At 35.2% G+C, this 17,589-nt stretch overlaps 1 protein-coding gene across 15 annotated transcripts in view; it reads right to left on the bottom strand.

The window, feature by feature from the left end:
* Positions 1–17,589, bottom strand: part of TASP1 (taspase 1) — a 389,761-nt gene that overhangs the window by 311,730 nt on the left and 60,442 nt on the right. For all 15 annotated transcript variants that reach the window (XR_009248818.1, XR_009248816.1, XR_009248817.1 and 12 more), the window contains one exon: positions 11,392–11,471. Coding sequence is in view for 11 of the 15 variants with exons in the window: in XM_058684862.1 (XP_058540845.1) it covers positions 11,392–11,471 (80 nt within the window). In the remaining 4 variants the exon portion in view is untranslated. The remainder of the gene's footprint in view (positions 1–11,391; positions 11,472–17,589) is intronic.

The following is a 17,589-nucleotide window of genomic DNA, read 5'->3' as shown; positions in this document are numbered from 1 at the left end:
TTTCAAGGAATTTAAAAGACTTGTGCTTTTTCTCCACCTTCAACTTACCTCTTTTTCCCCTTTTGGGAGACATTCAAAGAGATATAGACATGGCCCATAAGCACATTAAAAATGCTGAATATCATAAGCATTAGGGAATATGAAGCAAAACCACAATGAGATACCACCTCACACCCATTAGAATAATTATTATTTAAAGAAAATAAATAAATAGCAAATGTTGGTGAGGATGTGGAGAAACTGGAACCCTTGTGCACTATTAGTGGAAATTTAAAATGGCATAGCCACTATGGAAAAGGGTACAGTGATCCTCCCAAAAATTAAAAATAGGATTACCATAAAATCCAGCAATTGCACTTCTTAGTACTCAAAACTTTTGAAAGCAGGGATTCTAACAGAGATTTGTACACCCATGTTCATAGCAGCAAAATAAACACTGGCCAAACAGCAACCCGAGTATCCATCAACAGGTAAATGGATAAACAAACTGTGGTGTGTGTGTGTGTACATCATGTGTATATATACATATATATGGAATTCCATATTCATATTCCAATTCAGCCTTAAAAAGAAACTGACAGATGCTACAACATGGATAAACCTTGAGAACATTGTGTTAAACGAAATAAGCCAGTCATAAAAGGATAAATAACGTGTGGTTCCACTAATATGAAGTACCCACGGTAGTCAAATTCATAAAGATAGAAATGAGAATGGTTGCTAGAGGCTAAGTGGAGGGTAACAGGGAATTACTGTTTAAGGAGTACAGAGTTTTCAGTTTGGCAAATAAAAAGGGTTCTACAGAAGGATGGGAGTGATGGCTGCACAAAAATGTGAATATACTAAAAGCCATTTAACTGTACCATTAAAAAATATTTAAGATGATAAATTTAATGTTATGTGTATTTTGCCAAAATATTCAAAAAGAATTATAGAAAAAAATGTACACAAATGTTTATAGCAGCATTATTTATAACAGTCCCAAACTGGACACAATCCAGATGTCTTTCAATGGGTAAATGATTAAACAAACAGTGGTATACCCATATCATATACTACTTAGCAATAAAATGAAATAGGTTATTAATAAATACAACCATCTGGATGAATCTCCAAAGAATTATTCTGAATTATTAAAAAGCCAGTTCCCAAAAGGTTACATATTGTATGCTGTCACTTATATCACATTCTTGAAATAGCAAAATTATACTAATGGAAAATAGGTTAGTGGCTCCAGGGGCTAAGGAGGGCATGGAGGTGAGGAGGTATGACTATAAAAAAGGAAACCTGAGAAACTGTTGTGAAGATGGAAGTGTTCTGTATCTTGACTACATCAACATCAATATCCCAAATGTGATTCTGCACTGTGTTTTGCAAGATTATTACCATTAGAGGAAACTGAGCAAAGGGTACACGGGGATCTCTCTATATTAATTCTTACAACTGCATGTGAATTTATAATTACCTAAAAATAAAAAATTTAAAATAGCATAACTGGTCATATTAAAGAGTGAAGTACTAATATATCACACACCTGTTATAATAAAATTCTAAAATTAGTACATAAAATGTTTTATCAATCATGTTGTCTTTCAAAGTATCCTACTCAAAGGCAGAAGAACTCTAAAATCACAACCCAGCCAATAGAAAAAAAATAGGATTCCTTGTAGCAGAATCATGCCCATAAATTGATAGGATATAATAATGTCCCCAACCAACTCTTTACTTAATATAAACATGTACCTCAGGTCCAATCAAAGCATAAAACAGCTAAAAATTAAGGAATAGATGGTGGCAACTTTGTAGCACAAGCTATTTAAGATTGGTCTTTACTAAGGGACAACAAAACTACTTTCAATTTCAACTTTAATGAGTCTTCTGGAAGAACTCAAAAACATGTAGAAGCTTGGGGCACCTGGGGGGCTCAGTGGGTTAAGCATCCAACTTCAGCTCAGGTCACGATCTCACGGTTTGTGAGTTCGACCCCCGCATCAGGCTCTGTGCTGACAGCTCAGAGCCTGGAGCCTGCTTCAGATTCTGTGTGTCTCTCTCTCTTCCCCTCCCCTGCTCGCACGCTGTCTTTCTCTCTCTCAAAAATAAATAAACATTTAAAAAAATTTTTTAAATAACTAAATAAAACACACAGAAGCTGTATCTCAGACATGTTAAAATTGAATATATATTGAAATTACCTGCAAAACTTTAAAAACGTCAGATGCACGGGTGCCAGCTACAGAGTTGCTGGTTTTGGGTGCAGCCAGGGCTTCAGAGTTTTTCAAAGCTCTCCAGGGATCCTAATGTGCAGCCAAAGTTGAAAACCACTGCTCTAATGGTTACACCTAACTCCAGTTGGATCAATCACTAAAACCACAAGTCAGTGTTGAAGAGCTAGACTGATTAAATTCTGATGAAATTATATCACCAGAATTATTTTCATGTCCAACACATTAATGATAGTAAAAGTGATATTAATAGTTAACATTTGAGTGATTCTATGTGCCAGAGATTGGAATAAGAATTCTTTATACATTATCTCAAGTAAACACAACCTCTCCATGAGAAAAGTTCCTTGGAGGTAAGTTGTCCGTGGTCACACAAAGTTGTATGCCTCTAAAGCCTATGCTCTGAGCTACTTTATGGTCAATAATGGCAGCAACTTTACAAATACAGATTTCTCAAAAATAGACAAAAAATAAAAGCTCTTAGGAGAGGAATCTGGCAATAGCCAGGATAATGGTAAATGTATATTCTGAGTGAGCAAATCTACTTCCAACTAGATAAATAAAACACATTTGTACAAGAATATTTGTGAAATCATCAACATTAATGGCAAAACCTAGGAACAACGTGAATGCTCATCAATAAGGAAACAGCTAAAAAAAAATGTATAGTAAATGCTATCCAGCAGTTTAAAAATTAATTGATTTCTATATATATCAACATGGATAGATTTCAGAATATATTTTGCTGACTGATGAAAAACATAAGAAATATCATATTATGATATCACTCCTCTAAAAACTTACTAAAAATACTATAGAGTATGATACCATTTATCTAAAACAAAAAGAATAATATTATATATTCCAGCATTTCTGTTGACACAGAAAGAAGCAAATCAACAAGTAAGTGTGGCTGTCGGAGTGGACAGGAGAGGCTGGGACTGGGAAAGGGGAAGGTTTATGTAGAATGCTCTAATTAAAAAAAAAAAAAAAAGTAACATCTTTTTTTAAAAAAAGGTAACAAAAAAGGTACAATTAAAAAGTAACAAATATAATGTTTAAGTAATCAACTCCCTTTTATAATGTGAAATGTTATATTTGTTAACTTATATTTGTTATTTATATTATTATATCTGCTAATAGTACACATTTACAAAGCATAGGTTCTGGCTCCTGGTAATGGAGTTGCTTATATGAGACTAACCCACAAAACAATAACAATTAGAAACTCTGGTCAGAATTTTTTTAATTAAAAACAAAAAGCTATTTGAAGACTAGTGACCAAAAGCCGGTAGAAATAGGAGAAGATTCAACCACTGAAAGAAAAGAAACACACTGGATGACATCAACATTCATACAGCTTTCTCTATGAGGCACTACAGTCGAAACTATAGAGGCACAGCAAATAGATCTCAAATAGAAAACTATAGTCTTGCCAGGTGGAGTTGAAAGTGTTTGGGACTATTGAAGCAGCTGGAAATTGAGGGAGGAATCCTGGAAAGGAGAAAGCCACACACACAGAAAAAAGGAAGCCCCCAAATTTATGTAAACATCCCTTCAAATTCTTGAATGAGCCCTTAACTGTTTATATAAGATACAAGATTCCATAGAGGTTAGTGAGGAAAACAACAGCTGAAAAGCTGACAGATTTTGACAAACACTTGCTGTAGGAGAGACAAAGTTTAAAGCTTGAGACTTTCAAGTGAAACCCTAGAAAGGCCATATCTTAGGAAAAAAGACCACAAACTAGTACTAAGGATTAACTCTAGAATTAAGAACAAAACTGAAATGGACTCACTTTCACAAAGTCTAAAACTAGGCTGTAACAAAATCAAGGTGATCTACAATTATACTACATGCTAAAACAAAACCCAACATCATTCAAAGGAAGATAATATGCCCATAGTCTCTACAACATATCATTACAATGCCCAAGATGTAACAAAAAAACAAATTATGAGACATACAACTAAACAAAAAAAAGTGATAGAGTCAAGAGGAAAAAAACCCTGTCAATAGAAATTGACCTACCAGTGACCTAGATTTCAGAATTAGCAATCAACGATTTTAAAATAGCAATAAACAGGAGCACCTGGGTGACTCAGTCACTTAGGCATCTGAGTCCTGATTTTGGCTCAGGTCATCATCTCACGATTCGTGGGTTGCTCTGCTCTGTCCGGCTCTGCTCTAACAGTGTGGAGCCTGGTTGGGATTCTCTCTCCCTGTCGCTCTCTGCCCGTCCTCCACTCGTGCTCCCATGCATTCACGCATGTGCACTCTCTTTCTCACTCTCTCAAGAAATAAACATTAAAAAAAAAATTTTTTTATGTTTATTTATTTTTGAGACAGAGAGAGACAGAGCATGAACGGGGGAGGGTCAGAGAGAGGGAGACACAGAATCTGAAGCAGGCTCCAGGCTCCGAGCTGTCAGCACAAAGCCCAATACAGGACTCGAACTCATGGACTGTGAGATCATGACCTGAGCTGAAGTCGGATGCTTAACCGACTGAGCCACCCAGGTGCCCGGATATAAACATTTTTAAAAATAAATAAAATAACAATCAATATGTTAACAATGGGTATAATAAGTGAAGACAAAGGGAATTTCAGGAGAAATATAGAAATTTTATAAAAATGTAAACTTTAGAACTGAAAGTTCTAAATATTCTGAAATTTAGAATTTAGAACTGAAAGTTCTAAATATTATGAAAACATAATATTTTACACTGTAAAGAAATAACTACATTAGGTTCACATCAAATTGGACACTGCAGAAAAAAAGACTGGTGAACCTGAAGACAATTCAACAGAAATCATACAAATGAAAGCATATTGGTTAATTTTATGTGTCTACTTGCCTGGGCCACAGGGTGCCCAGATATTTGGTCAAACATTATTCTCGGCATATCTGCGAGGGTGTGTTTGATGAGGATGAGATTAACATTTAAACTGGTAGACTGAGTAAAGCAGATTGCCCTCCCTAATATAGGGGGAATTATTCCAATCGGTCAAAAGCCTTCATAGAACTAAAAGGCAAACTCTCCCCTAAATAAAAGAGAATCCTTTTTTCCTGACTGCCTTCAAACTGCAACACTTTTTCCTGCCTTTACACTTGAACTAAAACATTGGCTCTTCCTCAGTCTCGAGCTTGCCAGGCTTCAGACTGGAAGCACACAGCTAGCTCTCCTGGTTCTTAGGCCTTTGGACATGGATTGGAACTACACCACTGGTTCTCCTGAGTCTCCAGCTTGCTGACTGACCCTGAAGATCTTGGGACTTGTCAGCCTCTATAATTGCGTTACATATAAAAGCCAATAATAAATCGGATAGATCAATCGATCTATTGGTTCTGTTTCAGTAGAGAATCCTGACTAGTACAGAAACCACAGAGGGAAAAAAAAAAAAAAACAGCTAAAATGAGAGCTTCAATAACATGTGACAGTATCAAGTGTTTTCATATAAGTAGAAATGAAGTCCCAGAAACAAATGAAGAAGACTATGAACCAGAAAAAAAAATCTAAACAAATATTGTCCAAAAGGTTCCCTAATTTGATTGAAAACATTAACCACAGATTCAGCAGGCACAGTAAAAACTAGGCACAAAGAAACCACACCTAGGCATACCATGGTTAAACTTTTTAAAACCAAAGATAAAAAACCTTTAAAAAAAATTCTGAAAAGGAGAGAAAAAGAACAATATTCTCATTCATGCTACAAACATGGAACAACCTTAAAAACATTATGCTAAGTAAAATAAGCCAGACACAAAAGGACAAATACTGTATGATTCACACTTATAGAAGGTACCCAGAACAGGCAATCATAGAGAATGACTTTGCAGAATGGAGGTTACGGGAAACGGTTATTTTCTGTTTAACAGATACGGAGTTTCTGCTTGGAATGATAAAAAAGTTATGGAAATACGTACTGGTTATATACCACTGAATACACACTAAATTACACACTTAAATACTGTCAAAATAGTAAATTTTATGTCACATTTTTTAACCATAATAAAAAAAAGGGGAAAAAAAGTGCTAAAAGGAAAAAACCTGACAACCTAGAAGTCTGTATCCCACAAGAAATTAATATTTTTAAAGTAAAGGCAAAATAAAGATTTTTCAGATAATGAAAGCTGACAGCATTTTTCACCACGACACCTGTCACATTACCAGAAATGCTTGTGCCAGATGAAGGGAATAATACCAGATAGAAATTTACATCTACATAGAGGAATGAAATATTAAGTATGTGAGACACTATGTAAAATATTATTTTAGAATAAACTGAGAAAGACATTCCGAAAACTTTGGAACACTGAAAGGGGATAAAAACCCACCAGTTATGCCCCCCACCAACACAAAAGGTAGTCAAGGTTAAAACACATCATTACCAAGTATAGAAACTAATTTTTACTGAGGAATAGACAAGTGCCCAATATAGAATAGCATTTAAAAAAATGTTTAATCTAAATAATAATTATAATTTCTCCCTCTAAATTGACCATAGGTCAATATGATTTTTTGTAATATATTATATATAATATACATATTATATGTGTGTGTGTGAATATAATCACACAACTTTCAAACACTTTATTTATTCAGAGAATATTTCTTGCTGGTTGGTTATATAAGAAGTTTATGGCATAAAACAAATATATATTTCTTATTTTGAGGATACTAATATATTAGTCAAAAATATTTTTGTCCTCCTGCAAAATATCTAGTAATTGTGATTTTATAACACCTTTTTATATAAATGCTCTGAAGTAAAACTGGCAAAGTGAATATATAAATGAGTTCACTTCACACCCTACTAAAATCTTACCAAAAAGAAACTGAAGGGAGAAAAAAGACTGACATACATAAGGGATGATGACAAAAAGGGCAGTAGCAACACAATTTCAGAAAATAGAAAGAAAATGGACAGTTACTGATTGAGTAGAGGAAGATGAATCCAGATGCCTGGTAGCCAAGACATCACAACGCAAACTAATCTCTTCCAAAGTAAACAAATTCCTTCCAAAGAAACACTACAAGACCTCAGAATAAAAGGCACCTGGTATTTTTTTTTTAATTTTTTTAAAATGTTTATTTTTTTTGAGAGAGAGAAAGAGAGACAGAGACAGAGCATGAGCAGGGGAGGGACAGAAAGAGAGGGACACACAGAATCCAAAGCAGGCTCCAGGCTCTGAGCTGTCAGCACAGAGTCGGACGTGGGGCTCAAACTCGTGAACCGTGAGATCGTGACCTGAGCTGAAGTCAGACGCTCAACCGACTGAGCCACCCAGGCGCCCCAGGCACCTGATATTTCTGAAAGCCAGGTTGGGACTAAAAATAGGAGAACTGGTGGAAAGTGTCAGTAAGAAACATGGAGATGCCTAAATCCCCCCTTCATGCCCACAGAAAATATGAGGTTGACTAAACCATATGGACCTCGAATTAGTGTACATCCAGCACAAGTGGAAACAGGTATCATCAGGGGCTCTACACAAAAGTTCTACATCAGGGGTTCTACATAAGTCTGAAACAGGAAAGGTGAGACCTCCAGCCCCTGCCCTTGTTCTGCACCACAATACTGGCTATAGCCCTGGCAGACCTGGGAAAATTTCTCTCTCACTAATCCAAAAGAAAACAGATACAACTGGTTTTGTTGGGGGGAATACCTGGGAATTCCCCCCAACAAAAGAGCCTGATCACACCACCCTTCTTGAGGTCAACCAGACCTGTCATCAAACACAAAGCTTCCAAATGGCTTTTAAGTACCATATTCATAAATGTGAAATCAGCAAGGGGTCACTAGATAGAAAAATTTGCTAACATGCATGAAACAAACAAAAAGAAAGAAGCAGAAACAGCAGATAGCAAATTTTAAACCATAATATCCTAAGAGATGAGCAAAAATATTGAGCTCATGAAATAAGAACAGTGCACTACATTTTAAAAGTATTAGTCAGTGTGGTGCCTGGCTGGCTTAGTCAATAGAGCATGCAACTCTTGATCTCGGAGTTGTGAGTTCAAACCTCACGCTAGGCATACAGCTTACTTAAAATTTAAAAAAAAAAAAAAAAAAAAAAAAAAGGATTAATCACAGAGGAATCTCTAGTAATTAAGACAATAAAATCCAAAATTATAAATTCATCAGAAGTTTAGGAGACAAAACTGAAGACATTTCTGAGACAGTAGGACAAAATGATTTCAAAAAGAAGAAAAAATCACTTTTGAAAAAGATACAAGGGATTGGAGCATGAGATCCAACATCCAATTCATAGAAATTAGAAAAATAAAAAAGAGGAAAGATAAGGGAAGATATTAATACACAATTTTTTAATTTCTCCCCAAAATAAAGCACATGAATTTCCAGATTGAAAGTACTCAGGATGAGTACCAGACATACTGAATTAAAAAAGACCCATTCCAAGATGTTTCATTATAATAATAAGAACATAGGAATTAAGCCTTCCTTCCAAAGATGAAAAATATACCACAAAGAACTGGGAATCAAAATGCATAACAGAAAGACTGGAAACTAAAACATGAGAGAACAATTTCTTCAAAACCCAGGGAAAACAATTTCTAGTCTTACATATATCAAGTAATGGAATACAATGAAAAAGAAACAAACATATGAGACTCAGGAATCAGAGAATTTGATGTTGGAGAGACAAAATGGGAATCCAAAATGATAGTGAGGTAAAGACCAGGGATGACAATCCCTCAGCAGGCTTTCTGTGAACCCATTCTAAACTTGAAGGTGCCAGGTGGCATGTCTCCAAGAAAAAACAAAATGGAACTATCAACTGACCAGATTTGTTTGCCTGACATAAAAACTAAATAAATGCTACTGGGAAGATTTTAAGGTAGAATTAGTGGTGGGGACTATGAGAATTAGACCTCTAACACTCCCTGTTTGCCTACCATGTACATATTTCTCTGCCCACCAGCCTCCCTATAACATTCAGCTACATGATTATTCATTTTGAATATAATGTTATTAAGAGCTGATCCTTACCAAATACCTCTTATGATATATAATCATTACTTTTTTGGTTTAACTCCTCGCAGTTAATGATTCCTCATTTTCTCATTTGATTCTTTAAATTATAGTCATTGATTAGCATGATAAAAAATAAAAATCTAACATTTTTACATTTCACATGTAAATATTTATAACTCATTTTTCATTTTTCAGTCATTAGATTTAATCATTATCAGACATTATTCTTGATAACAATTTCGAGTTACTATATATCATCATATGATAATTTGCTTACATTTCTTTCTGTTGGGCATTAAGATTTTTTCAAATTTTTTTATTCTTTTTTTTTTTTTCACAAACTGTTGAGTGTTTTTTGTTTTCTGTTTTGTTTTTTTTTTGCTTTTTATTTTTATTTTTTAATTTATATCCAAGCTAGTTAGCATATAGTGCAACAATGATTTCAGGAGCAGATTCCTTAATGCCCCTTACCCATTTAGCCCACCCTCCCTCCCACAACCCCTCCAGTAAACCTCTGTTTGTTCTCCATATTTAAGAGCCTCTTATGTATTGTCCCCGTCCCTGTTTTTATATTATTTTTGCTTCCCTTCCCTTATTTTCATCTGTTCTGTGTCTTAAAGTCCTCATATGAGTGAAGTCATATGATCTTTGTATTTCTCTGACTAATTTCGCTTAGCATAATACCCTCTAGTTCCATCTACATAGTTGCCAATGACAAGACTTCATTCTTTTTGATTGCCAAGTAATATTCCATTATAAATATACATACCACATCTTCTTTATCTGTTCATCCATCGATAGACATTTGGGCTCTTTCCATACTTTGGCTATTGTCGATAGTGCTGCTATAAACATTGGGATGAGTGTTCCCCTTCGAAACATCACACCTGTATCCCCTTGGATAAATGCCTAGTAGTGCAATTGCTGGGTCGTAGGGTAGTTCTATTTTTAACTTTTTGAGGAACTTCCATACTGTTTTCCAGAATGGCTGCACCAGTTTGGATTCCCACCAGCAGTGCAAAAGAGATCCTCTTTCTCCACATCCTCTCCAACATCTCTTGTTGCCTGAGTTGTTACTGTTAGCCATTCTCACAGGTGTGAGGTGGTATCTCATTGTAGTTTTGATTTGTATTTCCCTAATGATGAGCCATGTTGAGCATCGTTTCATGTGTCAGTTGGCCATCCGCATGTCTTCTTTGGAGAAGTCTATTCATGTCTTTTGCCATTTCTTCACTGGATTGTTTGTTTTTTGGGTGTTGAGTTAGATAAGTTCTTTATAGATTTTGGATACTAACCTTTATCTGGTATGTCATTTGCAAAGATCTTCTCCCATTCTGTTGGTTGCCATTTAGTTTTGATATTCTTAATAATGCTTATTGAGAACTACATAAATCTTTGTCTCTATTTCTAATGACAAGTTCCTACAAGCAGGATAAATTTAAGGTTTTGCTCTATACTACTTAGTTGTCCCCTAAAATTTCTGCCAATTTACATTTGTACCTACAATGTATTATGTTCATTTCGCCACACACTTATGAGCAGTAATACAGTATTTTTAACTCTTTCAGAAATTAAGAGGGAACAAATTTAACATGTACTCTTTTTAATTTGAATTTCCCTATTAGTTATATTATATCATATATTTATGACTTTTAATCATTTTTCTTTTTGGGTATTATTTGTATTTGTGTGGTTTTAAATTTGACATACCTTCTCCCGGATTAAGGATATGTATCACTTTGTCATGGTAAGTGTTATGGTAAGTGTTTTTTCAGTCTTAACTCTTATGTAGTCATACTTTTGTTCTTCTTTCTCTTGTACTTGGTCCCTAGGAAGGCCTTCCTCAGCTCAAGGACAGATAAATGTTGACCTCTGTTTTCTTCTCCCTCTATGAGGGGGGTAGTATTAAGGTTTTATTCTTAGTAATTATATTAAGTAACCTAAAAGGGATCCTTTAGCAATACTTCCATAAAAGCATGAGAATGGGGGAAACCTCAGGAATATAAAAAGTGGCTTAAAATCAAATAACTTTCAATGTATCTTTTAACTTTAAATATTTCAACATGTAAGCTTCCTTCCTTAAATATCAGAGTACCATGTGGATTAAAAAAATGTAACACTTTCAGGTATATATGCCAATATAGCTTAATTTTGAAAAATTTTTACTCACTTGTGGTCATGATGTTAGGAGGACAAGAGGGTATTCCATGATCTACTGCCCATCTGTAGGCTCCTTCTCCAACTAAAAAGCTAACAACAGAAAAATTATTCTTTTAAAAATTCAGTTTCATCTTTTCCTGTATCAATAAAGTAATATAAATCATGTAGTAAGGCAACTGAAAAAATGTTTTGCATATAGATATAATTCTAGGTTTATTACCTCAAAATAACAATATGGCTACATGCCCCAAAATTATTTAAACATTTTCCCCAAGTTAGGAATTTTACAATTGGAAATGGTACAATTTCATTTGCAATAACCAACAAGTAAAAACCAGCAAAATTCACCCTGAGATGCAAAAAATAGTTGATTTCCCCATGGAAAATACTAAGATTTATCTTGGATCATCATGGTCACACGATCCATTTAATCAAGTTAAGAGTCACAGTATCAGTGAATGTCCTCAGATTTAGTATTCTTACCTACTATAACACCTGGGTCTACCTAAAATGAGTGGGTACATCTAGAGATGCCCAAAAACAATGAGATGTGCTTACATTTTCAAGTCTTAATGCAATGAAAATATATAAATGACCTATAAAACATATGACTCTCAGAATCATTTTTACTGTGGCGAGTACTGTGGTGTGTCCCAAAAGTAATTTTTTAAGCCCTAAACTGCAAGTTTTAACATAATGAAGTAAATGAAAGGATACTGTTAGCTAACTGTAAAAGACTTATTTCCAAAGATTTCAAAGGGCATGCAGGATAATTAACCACTCCATTCCCTAACACAGTAACAGCAAGTGGTTACCATAAAAATCAATCACTTCATCTCCTTCCATAGCCAACTTCTTAAAGCTCTCAGCCAGCTAGTAATGGGTTTCCTTGAACTTATGCCTGCTCATTAGTTTTTGGCTCTCTAGATTTTGTTTCTGTTCTTCTAATCATTCCAACACTAAAACTCAAAGTAATGCATACTGAAGTCTTTAGATTCATTTGTTAGTAAGGAGACCAATGACATACTGGCAAAACAAAATCTAAGGAGATACTCAGAAATGTCCAAATAGTTCTACTGAGAAACTAAATGGTTACATCCAATAACTGTTTTCCAATATATGGAGAGAGAGCCAACAAGAATAGACAACTTTACTCCTTCAAACCTCTATATCTTTTTTTAAATTCTAGAGGATTCTGAAATAGAAAACAGTTTCTCCTATTCTTGTATCAAATGAAGACCACTGCAAAGAAAATGCAAAGAAAAGCTGTCATGTAAAGTTCAAATGAAGAATAACTGAAATAGAAACTTGAATGTGAGTTAAGCTGTCCTGATGGCATTTTTAGCACTTCCTCCTTCCAAAAAAGGAATGTGATATAAGAAATAACTTCTCTCCATGCAAAGATGTAAAAGAGATGCCGAAGTAGCATATTAAGTGATCAGAACAGAAATTTGGAGCTGAATCTAGTATTCTTAGCACGCCCATTTCATCTTGGGTTCAAGCCCAGTATCTGGAATCAATGGCATTTTACAAAATATTCTTAGTTTTATTTTTCATTTCTTAAACAGTCATTGCTTCTAAATTAAACCAACTTGCCACTGGCTGCTATGCAAGTTTTTAAAATACCTTAGCCATTTTATAATATTCATAGGAAGTTGACTATTTGGATGCCATCTTATGAATAAGAACACTGAATATCTGACCTTTTCCGACTATCAAAAACTACCTGTCTAGTAGTTAATCATCACACAGAATGGCACAGTGCTTTCGAAGTAATTTTGAAATTCTTAAAAGCTACATGATACTAACATGCCAAAAATTCATTTTCTAGAATATTACATGCAGTATCAATTCCAATTTCTCAGTCTTATGACTCCCCAAGGAGAAAGCTTTTAGGGAAATTTTGCCTCAATCAAGTTTAGGAAATCCCATAGAATATACCTTTGTAAAATATCTGGAATCTGACCACTCCTCACCACCTCCCCTGCTAACCCCTTTCTCTGAACTACCATCATCTCTTACCTGGATTGTTGCAATGGACTCAATACTTTAATGCTTGCCTTGCTTTGCTCCCTGCCCCAGTCTATGCTCACTGGCCGCTGACATCCTTGTAAAACACAAGTCAGACAAAAATTATATCCCTCCTCTCAAAACTTGCAAAACCTCTCATGAGAACTCTAGTGTAAACATTGGAGTCTTCATAAGAATCTACAAGCTCTCAAGTGATCTGATCCTTTCTGCTCCCTCTTTACCTCATCTCTTACTCCCCTTGCCCCTTTGCTTACCCTACTCCAGCCTCCTATAAAAACACAAACATGTCAAGGAACCTCCAGCCTCAAGGCCTTCACCCTGAATGTTCCCTCTATTAGGCTCTTCCTTATTTCCCAAATGGCATATTCCCTCATCTGCTCAAATGTCTCCTTTGAGGAGGCCTATTTAAACTGTACCCAGCATGAGGTACCTGGGTGGCTCAGTTGGTTAAGCTTCTGACTCTTGGTTTCAGCTCAGGTCATGATCTCACAGTTTTGTGAGTTCAAGCCCCGTGTCAGGTTCTGCGCTGACAGCATGGAGCCTGCTAGGGATTCTCTCTCTCCCTCTCTCTGCCCCTCTCCCACTCACACTCAGTCTCTCTCAAAATAAATAAACCTAAAAAAACAAAAAAAAAAAAAACTGTACCCAACACACTGTATTCCCCTACCTAGGACTTTCAATCCCTGTCATTCTATTCTTTTCACATTTTTTTCACCTTCTAACATACTATACACTTTATAATTTATATGTCCATTATTTACTTCTATCTTCCTCAAATAAACTGTAAGCTTCGTAAGGATGGGAATCTTTGTCTTTTCATTGACATACCCAAGCATTTACAAGAGTGCCTAAAGCATACTAAGCATTAAACAAACATTGGCAAGATATTAAACAAGTAATAATAAGCTAGGGGGTCAAAATTCCTTAAGGGACAGTATTTTCCTTGTGTTTTACCCAATGTAATTTACATTAAAACAAGTCTCACGGTGATGTAAAACAAAAAGCAGCAACACTCTACTAGAAGCAGCCCTGGGGTGGGGGGAATGAAACCTCCACCAAGCTGCCCTCTGGGTGCTGCAGCAAGCACTAGCACAGTCAAGGTCCAGGCAAGGGCTATGGGCGCAAATGCAAGATGCAAACTGCAATCTCATGGCTGGCAACCACCCATTTCCAGAGAACCATGACTCCATAATCAGTCTAAAAAGTGTCATTTCGTGATTCAGAAAGCTCTCAAGATTGCTCAGGGATCCCAATAATCAAAATATATTATTCTGGAAAAGAAAGATATAGGAGAAAATGATAGTTATTTCTTTGACTTGAAACTGATTTCTATCTATTTTATCTGTTGCTTCTTTGTTCATCATAAATATATAAAACTGATGAAAGACAAATTAATGGCTATTGATCATTAAAAGCTTATACACAAAGTGCAAATAAAGGAGAACTTGCTGTATTTGGAAATAACATGTAACAACCAAATTAAACAATAAGCACATAACTCTTTGAAACCATTTTTAATTTAATTTCAATTTTTATTTTTTTAATTTAAAAAATGAATTTTTAAAACACAGAACCTCAGCATAAGCAATTGACACATAAAAAATAAACAATCTTTAGAATCAAAATATATTTCATCAATGTTCACATTTCTCTGGTTGTCTTAGAAAATTTTTTCTACTATTGTTATCCAACTAAATCTATACTTTCTGAATAACTTATTTCTTACATTTCATCTTTACATTTTTTTAATTGTCTTTTCACATTCACACAACAAAAGTAGTACAAATTTGAATGAATTTATGAAATATAATAGATTAAATAGTATTTTAAGAAAATGTACCAAAAGCTAAATTTGCCTCTGAAGAAAATCCTAGGGTCAAATGAGCACCTTAGGTTTCATTTATACTAAACATAAAACAATGTTTGTCAGGCTTTCCCTTTTTCATGAAAAGAAACCTAATTTCCAAAAATTATAACTTCTATATTAGGAGTCAGCGAAGTTTTTGTGTAAAGGATGGGATAGTAAATAGGTCGGTTTTCTGGCCAGAATGTCTCTTTTGCAACAACTCAATTTGGCCTTTGAGTGTACAAGCAGCCACAGACAATACATACACAAATGGGTATGGCTGTGTCCCAATAAAACTTTATTTACAAAGCAAGCAGCAGACCAGATTTGGCCCATAAGCCATAGCTTGCCAATCCCTTGTTCTAAATGATAACACCTGTCAAAGCTATACCCTATAATAATGGAAGAAGAACGATCCAAGCTATAAAATAAAATATAGAAGCTTGAGTAAATGTGACACAGTTTATGAAGGTTGGCCCACCAAGTTTATAAAGATATCAAATACTCTACTAATCTGACCAAACACCACTACTTAAACAATACAACATATCTTAGTGGCTATAACCAAAAAATAAGGTAGGCAGATAAATGAACTTTTTATTTAATTTTTTTTATTTTTTTTAACATTTATTTATTTTTGAGAGGCAGAGAGAGGCAGAGCATGAGCAGCGGAGGGAGAGAGAGAGAGAGAGATACAGAATCTGAAGCAGGCTCCAGGCTCCGAGCTGTTTGTTAGCACAGAGCCTGACGTGGGCTCAAACTCAAAACCTGAGAGACCATGACCCAAGCTGAAGTTGGGCGCTCAACCAACTGAACCACCCAGGTGCCCCAATGAACTTTTTATTTAAAGACTTCCTAAAAAAAACATTCATTATATATAATGTCTTGCTATCCCCATAGAGTGGTGACAGATGACACCAGAGGACCATGATTTCTAAGTCTTCCATCTGCTTTTTATAGTTTTTGTACCTCTATGCCTGGCATAGAGAAAATGAACAATATTTGCTGAGTGAATTGAAAAATGAATAAATAACTACATGAGTATAAACAGTAACTTCTCATTATTATAAAAGGATTCTATTCTACCCTTACTTCTAATCTGCTGCTTCTAATGTGATATGGAAGGACTCCATAAATTCCTAATAGCCTAACAGTGGTCAAGTATGGGACCCAGTTTCATTATCTGCAAAATGTCTTACCCTCATAAATCACTGTATAATTTTTATGAGTCAATATATGCAAACCACATAAAACACTGCCTGAAATAGTGTACAAATGCAATAAATGTTAGCTATTATTATTACACTAATTAGATAACTAGACTTATTAGGGTCATATGAAAATAAACTCAAATTAAAAACATGATAAAGTTGGTTTTGTTGATTTAGGACACCAAAAGAATTTGGTTTTTTCTCAATTACTAGAGGTGTGCGGTGAACTTCCAGGAACATGAAAGAGAAAGAGATTTCTGCTCCTGGACAAGATGGCATAACAGAGAACAAATTTACACCCTTATCTGAAGAAATTATTTTAAAAATCAGAAATACAGGAAATGATAGTTTTCAGACATTAGTAGGCAACATAAGGGCAGTGATCTTGAGAGAAAGGAAGCAAACAAGGTAAACCCTATGACTGACCCAGCTTACGGCCTAGAGAGTTTCCAGGCCATGGCCCAGGAAGAATTCAGGCAAAGCCCAGCAGTTTCTCAGTTGAAGAGAAAGAGCTGGGCATCCAAAGAAGCCCAGACAGCCAGAGTTCACAGGGCAGAATACCAGAGAGGAGAGAGCTGCACAGAAAAGGACTCGGACATCTACAGAGTCCCCTCTAGTCTTCAGCTAAGTAGAGATGAGTGTATGTGTAATAAGAAACCACCCAAAGTGCGGGAAAGACTACCACAAAAATTTTAGAGCAAACAAGCCCCAAGTTCACAAAGGCCAGGAACAGCTCCTGCTCCCATCAGTCAAAGTAAGAAACCTCATTCTAGGTACATCTGTTATAGTACTCAGAAGAGTTTTGCCCCAATAGCAAAATAAAATTAGCTCAAGGTGAAATGCTTCTCTAGTCACATGTAACAAAGTATAAGGTAAGACCTGAAAGGATGAACCTGTCTTTAAATAACTATATCCTAGAATAAAACTCAAGAATATTTATTAAAATATAAAAATATCCAGCACCAAATATAGTAAAATTCACAATGCCTCAAATGCAATAAAAAATTACCAAGCATGCAAATAAGCAAGGAAATGCAACCTATAATGAAAGAAATCATTCAACTGAAAACAACTCAGAAATCACAGATGATAGCAAATTAGTAAACAAAGATATTATAAG

This window comes from Neofelis nebulosa, chromosome 9 (assembly GCF_028018385.1).
Source record: "Neofelis nebulosa isolate mNeoNeb1 chromosome 9, mNeoNeb1.pri, whole genome shotgun sequence".
NCBI lineage: Eukaryota > Metazoa > Chordata > Mammalia > Carnivora > Felidae > Neofelis > Neofelis nebulosa.
This window is presented reverse-complemented; position numbering and strand designations above follow the sequence as displayed.